The 13,627-nt window shown below is 46.6% G+C and overlaps 3 protein-coding genes across 3 annotated transcripts in view; all 3 read right to left on the bottom strand.

Moving 5' to 3' along the window:
* Nucleotides 1–648, bottom strand: part of LOC139752954 (uncharacterized) — a 67,475-nt gene extending 66,827 nt beyond the window's left edge. The window contains exon 1 of the mRNA XM_071669072.1: nt 80–648. Within this exon, the coding sequence (XP_071525173.1) occupies nt 80–114 (35 nt within the window). The 5' untranslated portion in view covers nt 115–648. The remainder of the gene's footprint in view (nt 1–79) is intronic.
* Nucleotides 649–2,072: 1,424 nt separating this feature from the next.
* Nucleotides 2,073–4,349, bottom strand: LOC139752579 (proclotting enzyme-like). The gene is made up of 4 exons (XM_071668336.1): nt 4,280–4,349; nt 3,929–4,068; nt 2,837–2,963; nt 2,073–2,131 (listed from the first exon to the last, which is right to left on the bottom strand). Exons 1-4 carry the CDS (start codon nt 4,347–4,349, stop codon nt 2,073–2,075), a joined length of 396 nt encoding a protein of 131 aa, XP_071524437.1.
* Nucleotides 4,350–5,765: 1,416 nt separating this feature from the next.
* On the bottom strand, nt 5,766–10,683 carry LOC139752648 (trypsin-1-like). The gene is made up of 9 exons (XM_071668397.1): nt 10,496–10,683; nt 9,728–9,914; nt 9,408–9,492; nt 8,819–8,955; nt 7,778–7,901; nt 7,434–7,541; nt 6,629–6,797; nt 6,345–6,436; nt 5,766–5,901 (listed from the first exon to the last, which is right to left on the bottom strand). The coding sequence occupies exons 1-8, from the start codon at nt 10,576–10,578 to the stop codon at nt 6,355–6,357; spliced, it is 975 nt and encodes a 324-aa protein (XP_071524498.1). The 5' UTR covers nt 10,579–10,683; the 3' UTR covers nt 5,766–5,901; nt 6,345–6,354.
* Between the last annotated feature and the right edge of the window lie 2,944 nt (nt 10,684–13,627).

Raw genomic sequence — 13,627 nt, 5'->3', positions numbered from 1 at the left:
AATCATCGTCGCGCTTCACATAAAACAGGTAATGTTTAAAGAACAGCAAACTATATGTAACCTTGTATTATATACTTACTTCATAATATTGCGATTCCGAATGAGACCGTTCATTCGAAGAAGCAATTCAGTTAGAACCAGTTCATAGCGTACACAGCCGGTCACACCCAAGCTTGTTTCACCCTCGTCACCAGAGCAAACGACCGCAGTTCTGTCTTCATCCACACGCGAGGCAAATTTGCTTCAAGCGCAGTTTGCAGAAAACGGATGATCTTAATTGCAGGTCGATCACGCCTCTAAATCACCAAGACGATTGGTGTCTTCACCGATTTTCTTCATGGAGTGCCAAACACACTGTTCTGCCATGTTGAATCTCACCACTAGAATAACTATACAGTTAATAAGTCTCTACAAATCAATGACGCAATCAAGTAATCAACATACTGGTAACTAGTTTCTCGAATGGTTCAGTTTGGTGGCTAATAAGCCCAAGGATCTATTGTACGATAATCACCCAACCGGCAGCGGATCCTGTCTGAACGGGTGATCAGCCACTAGACCATTTGAATGGCTGAGTGGCGAAAGAACTAGAGTCTGGGTGCGTGTGTGTGTGAGGAGGGGACAGAGCCCTGGAGGTAAAGAACTCACCTGAACGCACACGTAAGTAACACTGACGTGAGAGCCGCCCGACCCCACATTGTCAATACACTGTTGCCACGTCGTCCAATACACAGCAGACCGATACGAAACCAAAATGAGCAATGATATATATATATACATACATATATATATATATATATATATATATATATATATATATATATATATATATATATATATATATATATGTGTGTGTGTGTGTGTGTGTCTGTGTGTGTGTGATAAAGACCATGGAGACATACAGAATATCTTCTTGTAATACGACCAATGAAAAGTTAATGGTCCATTGCACTGCTCCATGCAATATGTTCCATGAAGTCATCATTACAACATAAGAGACTAATAGGCCTTTGCCCAGTCAATGAATATCTCAGACTTCAGGAAAAAGTTTCTACATTATACTGTTTCCCAGGACCGTATATTTTCTGTTATGGCGTGACATGTGGAGCAGCAGGTGAGTAAGGGTGCAAACATTTGACGGTCCTTCCCCTTAGTATGTGACACGCGAAAACATATAAGCCTTTTATTGTCTTTACATGTTGCTGCGGCGAGTCATTATACGGTAAGGGGACTTAAGAAGCAAGTAATTTCATGTAGAATTTCTTATGTTTTTTCATAGAATCAATTGACCTCTGCTGTCTTTAGGATGAGGAAGGATGTCACGGTGATAAAATCATCTTCCATAATCTTTACAGCCATGATGTCGTGTCCCATAATCCTCACATGCCCTAGTAGCAAATTTCCATCTTTACTTCTTGCTTTCATCCGTGCATCAAACATCCCACTGATGTTCATTTTGTCATGTGATTATTTCTTTTATACAACGTAAGTTGATTATCATTCCTAGTCTTACGTTACAACTGGCTTTGCCTAGATTACTGAGGTTATCGCATCCAAACAACAGCTGGTAACTAAAACCTGTTATAGTGAATATCTTGCACATAGCCAACGTTAATTCTTTATTCTTTCTTGTGTAACTCAATTCCTGAGAGATTTCCCACACATCTTAAGTTTTCAAATATCGAAATAACATAAACTAAAAGATTATCCAGTGTTATTCAATTTTATTGTAATAGTACAATTACGTATCAAATACATCCCGCACGAATATTTTGGATTCAACATGTCAACACCTCCTGCCTTCATAGTGGATGATCGTTGTCTAGTGGATCCCACAGTATTCTTTGCAGCCTAGTCAGACGGTGAGGCGTCGGTCATTTCTTGGTGGAACGCGTAATATGTCTTTCCTTTGTGGCCAGTGTAGCCAATAAGACTTTCATTCCCTGGTGGTCAATGTAGCCAATAAGACTTCATTCCTTGGTGGCCACTAAGACTTTATTCCCTGGTGGTCAATGCAGCCAATAAGACTTCATTGCTTGGTGGCCACTAAGACTTCATTTCCTGGTGGAGCCCTAAATACTTCCACAAGTCTCCGACCTGTTGATGTGCTCGCTAATCCATGTTACATAATCTGTAATGGAGGGGAAAGCTACGTTATGACATTTCTTACACAAGAAGTAATATGTTGCCCGTAAATTAAAAAGTGACTAAAGACGAAAAGAGGTTGAGGAATGTTGCAGACCTCACAAAAGTTATTCACATCGGCTCTGAAAGTGTAGGTGGGGACAAGAGTCATGGGATACACGTAAAATGTCAGAGTCCCCGGACGCTCTACCCAGCCCTCTGTCTCCAGCCTGAAGCATAGAACTTGGCACAGCTTGGGTCAGGAGCGTCCCAGGACTTGTGTCCACTGCTGATGAAACCGAAGACTCGGTACGGCCTCAACCAGGCGTGTGTGTGCCTGCAGGACTTCGCCCACGACTGCTCCAAACATTTTTTCCCCTAATATAAGGAGAGGTAACTGGAGGGTCAGTGATAATCATGCATCTTTCATTTGGGTTAAATAAGCTACATCTTTTTTTTACCCTGAAATCAGTTTCTAAGCACAGAATTATAGGGATTATTATGTTAATCATACTAGACGTAACTTTGATCTTGTACTGCTAAGCAGTATGATATATTTCATATGAATATTATATTCAAATTAGTATAGTATGGTTCAGCACTGAGTTGATGCTAGAATACTGGGGTGTAAGTGAGGCTCTCAGTGTTGGATACAAGAGTGTGCGTGTTGCTGAAATTCATCTGTACCTACTTTGGTTCCTGACTTACTTACTTGCAACTCTGACGTATACGCCGGGGTAGTTAGGGAGGGCGCAGCGGTGCCCCCAGGACACAACCCCAGCCAGGACGTAACGCCCTCTGGCACCAACCTCCGTCACCAGGGGACCCCCGGAGTCTCCCTGAGGATGGTGGTACACTCAGGGATCAGCTACAGACACACAGACAGACAGCAAAGTGGAAGACCCCACTATCGGGGGTCCGCCACGGAGAGACAGACAGACGGAGGACCCTTGAGATCCACTGTGAAGGAGACGTTGTTAAGGGTCGACCACACACAGTAAAGATGGAACAACACTAAAATATCATCCACTGAGATATGTACGTATGTGGTACGAAATGATCACTAAGCAGCTGTAAACCTGAGAGAGAGAGAGAGAGAGAGAGAGAGAGAGAGAGAGAGAGAGAGAGAGAGAGAGAGAGAGATGGTTGTAACAACATTCATGTCCAGTGAAATAAGATTTCATTAGTCACATGAATATATCAAAGTGTGGAACAACTATCGACCAAATAGAGAGGGTTGATAACTATCGACCACACAGAGGAGGTTAACAACTGTCGACCAGATAGAGGGGGTTAACAACTGTCGACCAGATAGAGGGGGTTAAGAACTATCGACCACACAGAGGAGGTTAACAACTATCGACCAGACAGAGGGGGTTAACAACTATCGACCACACAGAGGGGGTTAACAACTATCGACCAGACAGAGGGGGTTAACAACTATCGACCACACAGAGGGGGTTAACAACTATCGACCAGATAGAGGGGGTTATATTCTTTTTAGAATTATGTTCGAGTTGCTACTTGATTGATAATCAGAAATAACCATTACTGGCACACACACACACACACATCATCATCATCATCATCATCATCATCATCATCCCTACTTCCTCCCCTCATCTTTCTTTCACTCCCTTCTACACCCTCAGTCATCTCTCCTTTCTTCATCTCTCGTATGGCAAAGCTCGTCCTTCGTAAGTACACGTAGGTAATTATTTTGATTACTTCCTCTCCCTCCTCTAAGGGCCTCTTCCCCTCACCCTCCCTCGAGGCCCCTCTCCCTCACTCCCTCCCCTCTCACCTGACAGGCGTCCTTGCCTCCGCCGACCTCCCCTGCACACAGCATATTCTGCGTCAGGGCGGCACCATACCGCCCCTCACACGCCTCATGATTCCAAATGGACAGATGTACGGCCCTGAGGGTCGTCGACGTGAGCCCTCCTGCCAGAGGAAAAGAATAGAAACAAAAAGCAAATTATAATTTCAGATTGATTACATAACTACAAATTATTACATTAGTTCACAACATAGGTCATGCCGCTGCTGTACCCTTGATTGCAAAACTTTTGTACCAACAGTGACCACGTGAGTGGCTAACAGGGATCAATAATGACAACAATAATGTGAAGAACATGAAATTTCTAACTCGAACTTTCGACCTCGACAGACGTGATAGCCTCATGAGTCAGGTCAAAGGCCAGGCCATTATGCCCAAAGGTCATCTCGTCATGCTTGTGTCGTACTGTCGTGATCAACAGTTGGGTTGTTAAGTTCAAGAAGTTGAATAAGTTCAGGAAGTTCTCACAGCCAATAGTAATGCTGGCCAGTGACTCAGCATTATGACCGGTTATGGATGACAGTTGACCTACTCAGCTAACCGGACGTCAGCCAATCCCGGGATCAAAGGAAAACAGCCAACCCCGGGGTCACCGGACGTCAGCCAACCCCGGGATCACCGGACGTCAGCCAACACCGGGATCACCGGACGTCAGCCAACCCCGGGATCACCGGACGTCAGCCAACCCCGGGATCACCGGACGTCAGCCAACACCGGGATCACCGGACGTCAGCCAACCCCGGGATCACCGGACGTCAGCCAACCCCGGGATCACCGGACGTCAGCCAACCCCGGGATCACCGACGTCAGTCAACCCCGGGATCACCGGACATCAGCCAACCCCGGGATCACCGGACGTCAGCCAACCCCGGGATCACCGGACATCAGCCAACCCCGGGATCACCGGACATCAGCCAACCCCGGGATCACCGGACGTCAGCCAACCCCGGGATCACCGGACGTCAGCCAACCCCGGGATCACCGGACATCAGCCAACCCCGGGATCACCGGACGTCAGCCAACCCCGGGATCACCGGACGTCAGCCAACCCCGGGATCACCGGACGTCAGCCAACCCCGGGATCACCGGACACTAGCCAACCCCGGGATCACCGGACGTCAGCCAACCCCGGGATCACCGGACGTCAGCCAACCCCGGGGTCACCGGACGTCAGCCAACCCCGGGGTCACCGGACACTAGCCAACCCCGGGGTCACCGGACGTCAGCCAACCCCGGGGTCACCGGACACTAGCCAACCCCGGGGTCACCGGACACTAGCCAACCCCGGGGTCACCGGACGTCAGCCAACCCCGGGGTCACCGGACACTAGCCAACCCCGGGGTCACCGGACACTAGCCAACCCCGGGGTCACCGGACGTCAGTCAACCCCGGGATCACCGGACGTCAGCCAACCCCGGGGTCACCGGACGTCAGTCAACCCCGGGGTCACCGGACACCAGCCAACCCCGGGGTCACCGGACATCAAAATATCTGGATTATTACCATTGACACGAGGGAACAGCCGGCAGGTGTCTCCGGCAACATCTGGAGCAGCAATAATGTCTGATATCCGTCCATAAACTGACGAGTCAGTTATTCAGCACAGTTGAAGGATCCTTTTTTAATGGTAATTATTCTTTGATAAACTTTCCCTGCGTATAGAATGGAATGGTCTGACTTTAAACACGCAGGACACACCAGTCAGTAACAAACTCCTACTCTGTCAAGAAGGATCGTAAGCGACCTGACTCACCGAAGCTGGTCGCGCCCCAGCCAGCGACGATCCCTGTGGTGTTCTCAAAGACCTGGCCAGGCGAAGGAAGGCACACGGGCGCGATTCTGTTCTGCAGCTGACCGAAGTGTAGTGGCTTGACGAGCTTCAGGAGGGCCAAGTCCCCGTCCATGTGGAACTTGCCGAAGTCCGGGTGGATGATGACCTGAGGGACGCAGCGTACTGTAGCAGGAGCTGGGGGGAGGGGGGAGGGGTATAGTAAGAGAGGGAGGGACGGAGAGACTGGGACTATATTGGACGCTACGTCCTGCAGTAAGGATGGAGGTAAGGAGGATGCCACAGTAGAGTAGGAGGTATACAAAAGTTGTTGGGGGCGGCAAGTGTGAGAAGAATGTCTGGCAAGACCCCAGGTATACAGGCTATACAAGGTAATACAACACACACACACAACCCAAGAAACACCTCCCCAGTGATGCCCACGTCATACACAATATCGTCTTCATTATCACGTGCCCACCCGGGAGCAGACTATCTCTCAACACCCACCTCTTCAACGCTAGAGCACCGCTCTGTAGCCCCCCCCCCCCTTCAACACCCACCAGAGCAACAATACCCCTCAGTACCCCCCCCCCCCTCTTCAACACCCACCTGAACAATGTTACGGCGTATCATGATAGGGGGTGTCGGCGGCGGAGTTCCACTTGTGTTCGCCCAACAGGACCTGGTCATCGTGATGTAGGCTGCAAGAGTCAAAGTTATACAAACTGTGAAAAGGTCAAGATTGCGCAGTATGTACCAATGTACCACGTTTCTCGCCATGACCTTCCTGCAGGTGTTCGAGATTATCAAACTGTTTCTTGTCATCATATCGTTATCATGAAGGCCTGGGAGGGCCTGGTGTTCCCAGACAACCACCAGCAGTAATGACTTACTCGGCGGCACAGTGGGCAGCGGTCAGGACCCAGGCATCAGCAACAAGGGCGCCGCTGCAGAAGGGTTCGATCTGGTAGTAACCAACCAGAGCCACTTGCCACGGGTACTCCTGGGGTGACGTGGTCGACCCACCTACGATCCTCTCCCCAGGGTTCGTCAGCCCACAACCTGGCGGTGAGACAGACGGTGAAGTCGTCTGAGGTTCGCCGACTATGATGCCATCTTACTTATGATCTCTTAATGAAAAACATCTTGAGCTGTCTGTCATCCATGTTACACTGTCTTGTGCTACACTGTCACCCGTGTTACGCTGTCTTGTGCTACACTGTCATCCATGTTACGCTGTCTTGTGCTACACTGTCATCCATGTTACGCTGTCTTGTGCTACACTGTCATCCATGTTACGCTGTCTTGTGCTACACTGTCATCCATGTTACGCTGTCTTGTGCTACACTGTCATCCATGTTACGCTGTCTTGTGCTACACTGTCATCCATGTTACGCTGTCTTGTGCTACACTGTCATCCATGTTACGCTGTCTTGTGCTACACTGTCATCCATGTTACGCTGTCTTGTGCTACACTGTCATCCATTCTACACGATCATCTGGGTTGATTGGTCTGACTTTAGTTCTATTAATTGCTAGAGTCATCAAGATGCTTCGACCAAATTAATAAATCTTGAAGACCTTCTTCAGGTGTGAGGGATTATATCAAGACAACGTATACGCCCTCACTGTACTGTATGGCCAGCATATCACGTTATGTTGTCGGTCCAGATGAAAACATAAAGTGTGAGGACTTACTGCAGGACTGTGACACCGGTGGAGGAGCGGTGGGGGTCGGTGTCGGGAGGTGGGTCAAGTACCCACCCGGGTCCAGCCTCACCTGCTGTGCCACCCACCCCAGGTAACCTGTCCAGGGGAGATACTTTAGTGTTGGTACCAGGATGGAGGTGAAGCCCCGGCCTACGCTGAGTACATGAGAACACAGACAACCTGACTGTCGCTGCGGGAGACAAAATGACTCCCTTTCTCTCCTTCTACTGGTATTGTACAATATATTGACTCCGGTAGCAAGCTGAAATAGTATGAATACTAATAACTGCGAGAGGAACTTGATTCACCTTAAACAGAGAGAATTTACGTACTAGACACTCTGACGTAGACCCCGGGACTGTCTGGTCTGCCACACCCCCGCCCCCAAGATGTTATCCCCAGTAGAACCCAGCGGCCGGCGTCCTCCTGCACCACCAGAGGGCCGCCACTGTCCGCCTGCGGGAATAGCAACATCGCTGCTCCTCAGAAGACCTATTTATGTGGGCTATTTTACCGTCATGGAAGAAGAGTCCATGGAAAATCTATAAAATTCTAAACACTTTAGGACACCGTCTTTAGAGCGACCATGAAAAGTGATGACCTCTGGAGGAATTTCCCTCAAAACATCGTGTCATCTGTAGTTCTCAACAGACTAAACACAGACCTTTTTTTCATCCATTTCCATTAATGATATGGACGACACCATTCTGTATAGTCAGTCCTCCCACTTGGTTCGCTCTCCCTCGTAGAAAAAGAAAACGGAACTCCATCTAACACTTTTTTTTTCCATATGTCGAGAAATGATGCAGAGATAGTGGCTGTAGACTCTACATACAGTTAATTTGCTCTAGGTTTATTGTTATCTGAGAAGTAGCCATCACATGGCACAATAACCTCGTTCCTTTGCCAGATGAACAACAAATCAGGAACCCTAAGTTGGGTTGACATCCACATAATACCCAGTTACCCGTCATTGGCCTCCCCCTCCTCCTCCTCCTCACCCGTGCCAGGCAGGGACTCCGCAGAATTGTTTTTCACGTGTGACAACCCTGCATGTATCTTATGTGAAGTGATTGTAAGTGAGTCATTTAGCTATGTAGCAGATGGCGTCAAGGCACAGATTCGGCGATCTAAACTTAGGCGATAAGGTTCTAACAGACATTTCCTCGACTTCGAGAGTTCTTAACTGTGATTACTTTTCTAGCAATATACATCGGGTATTTTTCTTTTTTCTTGGCTGAGAATAATTTTTACCAAGTGAAACCAATAAGACTTTTTCACATTAGACAATATAACCAGAGGTCTATCCTGTGACAACTGCCTAACAACCATTATTTTTCATCTGTTCAATATCTTTGTCACTCATTCAGTACCTGGCATGTGTCCTTGCCCGGGTCTCCAGCACACACGACGTCACTGGTGATGGAGGTGTGTGGGTAAAGCACTCCACACTCCGCCAGGCTCAGCACGGGCACCTCCACCTCCTGCAGCGTCACTGACTGCTTCCCTCCTGCAGATAACACAACCAGTAATGATGAGTAATGTAGCAGCGACGATAAGAGCATCATGAACCAAACACCATTCCTTCCCTGTCACGCCCGTGAAGTTCTTCCATAAATCTACTGTTCAGGTACAAACTAAACAAGCGTAGTATTTAAATAGTGTTGAGAGAAAAGACTGGTCGGGGCATGGCGTGATGGTAACGTAATATTTGCCGTCTCACAACACTGAACAGAGAACATCACCACCACCATCCTAATACTGAGTGGATGAACCTATTGTGTTGTGCCATAGGAAACCATATAGAGATCTACATCCTGTCAAAACTTGACCAAACCTGCTCAAGCCAACCTACCCTACCTAAACCTAACTTAACCTAAACCTACCCAACCCTAAGTCAACTTAACCTGACCTATATGGCTTTGTAACAAGAGTTATGTTGATATGGTAAATATGGCTTACCTTCTGACACTCTACCCCAGCCTGCAGCCGTGGCCAGCGTCCCTGTGTAGTTAACGGTGGAGTTTGGCAGACGAATAGGTCGAACCTGTGAACGAGGAGGGATTACACTGTCAACACCTGCCTTACTGACACGTAAGGAGAGATCGGACAATGATCGACCACTCATTTTCTATTTTCATTTGCTGCGTTATTTTCCTCTTTCTCTGATATTCTGTTTATAACATAAATCATTCTATCTCTATCTCTCATGTGGTGAGCGCTACGTGTTTGCCTTGTCTCATGGCAAGTCTCACTTTCTTCAACTAAGTGTTTCTACTAACCTCTGACCCAACGTCCACTGGGGTTGCTAGCCTTAGTAAAGCCAGGTCATGCGCCAGGGTCAAGGGGTCGTGACTTTCGTGTATGATGACCTCGTCCACAAGGATCCTCTGCTGAACCCCACTTGATCCCTTGACCACACGGTTCGACCCCAGCACCACCTGGACTGACCTCTCCTCAGGGAAGATCCTAAAAAAGGACAGTCCAACTCATCAGATGTCTCGGTATATGACCTCAGGTGACCCTAGGTATCTGCAGACGTCAGACGATAACAACTCAGAGTGAAAAGGATATCCTTTTTTGATGACAGATAAATCATAGTTAAACAGATGATATCTCTGCATGACTTTCACTTACATCATGTGGTGACCTAAAATGAGCCAATAGTGTCCTAGCTTTACCCCACATTACAAAAGATAACCTAAAATAATCCCAGATGACCTACGATAGCCCACAGATAACCGAAGATAGCCTGAAGAAAATAGACGACCTCAGATGGCCCCAGAATAGCCATTAATGAACCAACGTAACCTAACCTAACCCTAAACGATCTTACATAAAGCAAAATGTGCACAACCCACCGATGATAACCAAAAGTAATCGTACATAATCACAAATAGCGTCAGATGGTAACCTCAGGGTAAGCCAGATGACAGCGTCAGATGGTAACCTCATGGTAAGCCAGATGACATAGCGTCAGATGGTAACCTCAGGGTAAGCCAGATGACATAGCGTCAGATGGTAACCTCACGGTAAGCCAGATGACATACCTCTTGGCACAATGGGCGGCGGTGAGGAGGTACAGGTCGGTGATGAGGGCAGCTCCACACCACACTTCAGTCTGGTCGCCCATTACCAGCCCGCCCACCCACGGGTGACTGTGGGCGGCTGCCTCTACCCCGCCCACGATCCTCACGCCCTCCACTGCCACACTCCCACACGTTCCACATGGAATGTGAGATACATCCAATTATTCATGTGTTGAAAAATGGGGTTTTAAGGTTAATCATCTTCACTCAAAAATGGAGTATAAACTTTCCCAAAAAAATCTTAATCCTATTAATTATATATCTGGGAGTGGATCTGTCAGCGGATGGAACCATGGAAGCGGAAGTGGATCATAGGGTGGGGGAGGGGGCGAAAATTTTGGGAGCCTTGAAAAATGTGTGGAAGTCGAGAACATTATCTCGGAAAGCAAAAATGGGTATGTTTGAGGGAATAGTGGTTCCAACAATGCTGTATGGTTGCGAGGCGTGGGCTATGGATAGAGATGTGCGCAGGAGGATGGATGTGCTGGAAATGAGATGTTTGAGGACAATGTGTGGTGTGAGGTGGTTTGATCGAGTAAGTAACGTAAGGGTAAGAGAGATGTGTGGAAATAAAAAGAGCGTGGTCGAGAGAGCAGAAGAGGGTGTTTTGAAATGGTTTGGGCACATGGAGAGAATGAGTGAGGAGAGATTGACCAGGAGGATATATGTGTCGGAGGTGGAGGGAACGAGGAGAAGAGGGAGACCAAATTGGAGGTGGAAAGATGGAGTGAAAAAGATTTTGTGTGATCGGGGCCTGAACATGCAGGAGGGTGAAAGGAGGGCAAGAAATAGAGTGAATTGGAGTCATGTGGTATACAGGGGTTGACGTGCTGTCAGTGGACTGAAGCAAGGCATGTGAAGCGTCTGGGGTAAACCATGGAAAGCTGTGTAGGTATGTATATTTGCGTGTCTGGACGTGTGTATGTACATGTGTATGGGGGGGGGGGGTGGGGCCATTTCTTTCGTCTGTTTCCTTGCGCTACCTCGCAAACGCGGGAGACAGCGACAAAGTATAAAAAAAAAAAAAAAAAAAAAAAAAAAAAAAATATATATATATATATATATATATATATATATATATATATATATATATATATATATATATATATATATATATATATATAATTTCATTCATACGTGCCCGCCATTTCCCAGATGAATGAGCTTAAGAGGAAGAATGTCCTAGCTTAGCTCCTTCCTTGTTTCATCTTTTGAAAAGTAATACAGGAGGAGCAGCAAGCCACCTCTAGCGAGGCTGTGTCATCGTCAATGGACGGAGAAGATTACAGCCTCGTCGACGACTGTCTCCCTCGCAGGAAACCTGTCTCTCCTGGTGGACTTGGTCGGTCGGTTAGCTACACAAGACCCACATATTTTGATACGTAGGTCGTGTGGTGGTTACAATGTTGATGATGATAGTCACATGTATGAGATGTATACATAATCACAGAAGCAGTTACTATGTAGAGCGAAATATGTTATCAATCAATATTAGGATAAGACAATGTTGCGTGTGACATGATGAGTTAGGTCGACATACAGGACGTGATTTCAAAGCCTCATGCGAACCATAGTTCCCAAAGACTCGGCGTATCTCTTAAGCCTGGGCAAAAATCAATCACCACTTGCCATACATGTGTTAATGATTACTCTTAATGATCCATCTAGTGGTGGTTAAAGCAGTAATTATACTAAATGATTACATCAGTTTAAGCCTCGTATGCATAATCAATGAGGATTTCAAAATTAGATCTATCACTCGTGCGAATAAGAAATATTTGTCTCTGCATTTGGCGTCAGTTTACCTTATAGAGAGATCATTAATGGGCCTCCATCTATTATGTTGAGATATTTCTGATTCATAGTTCCTAACTTCTGTTTCCGGGATCTTCTCTTAACCTTGAGCGCGTCACACTCAACTCTGGGCAGTGATCTTCCTTCAGTAATTCATTCATCTGCACGCAGCAATGATCACACTCAGCAGAGCAGTCACTTGACGACACTGCTGTTGTCAACGACTCACCTCGGTAGTTATGAGGGTGGTTGGCGCCACAAGACACAGTGCTGGAGTGGAAACTTCCAAGTCCACGACCTGCCGCGTCCTTCACAGCGGGTCCTCCATACTGGCTCAAGGGTTCCTGTAGGATGATGGTTAGTTATTGTGGTTGTTCTGGGTTGATCACGGACTGCGCTTGGTCGGTCATGGTTTCAATATGAATAAGTTTGAGGCTGACTACGTAGAGTGAGGTAGTGTAACCCTGTTGTCTGAACTTGCTTAATGTTCTTGTGGTTCCTTGTGGTTTTACCTGATATATATATATATATATATATATATATATATATATATATATATATATATATATATATATATATATATATATATATATATGTGTGTGTGTGTGTGTGTGTGTGTGTGTGTGTGTGTGTGTAAATGATGAGACAAAAAATGAACAAATGCTGCTACTGGGAGAGGTACAAACGTACCCCAGTAGCCATGTACATTACCCGAGCTGGAAGAGCAACAGCAGCAGCCAGCACCAGCAGCAGTAACAACAAAACTATCCATCTTACTACAGCACTGGCCATCCTCTGTCAACCACACATCAGACTACACTGAGGCCTCACTGGAGGTTACCAGCATTTATAATGCTCTGAGTATTATTTTATAAGAGACCGTTAAACGTATTCATACATTAAGTTGGCTTGTGTATATATTTGAGTACATAACTGGATGGTATGGGATTAATTCAGCTGCGGACTGAACAGCTTTCATAAGAATTCTCTTGTAGTAGATTCTTAAACTTATTGAGTTTGACAGATCTCCAAATGGACGAAAATGCTTGCGCCTCTCTCAGGTTTAACGAACAGACCTATGAATTACCTTGGTCTTATTATATAACATGTAAGGTAAGGAGGTTTGTCTTACAACGCAGCTGTGGTGGGCGTGGTTTAGTTTAGGTTAGGTTGCCATTCTCATCCCCATTCTCAATTATGTAGAGCAAATCATCCCCCACCCCACTCATATTCCTAACTACTGTGAACACTCCTAATACTCTGGATCAGTTTCCACCTATGATTCCTTCACGCTGTAGC

The sequence above is a fragment of the Panulirus ornatus genome, chromosome 13 (assembly GCF_036320965.1).
Source record: "Panulirus ornatus isolate Po-2019 chromosome 13, ASM3632096v1, whole genome shotgun sequence".
Classification (NCBI taxonomy): Eukaryota; Metazoa; Arthropoda; class Malacostraca; order Decapoda; family Palinuridae; genus Panulirus; species Panulirus ornatus.
This window is presented reverse-complemented; position numbering and strand designations above follow the sequence as displayed.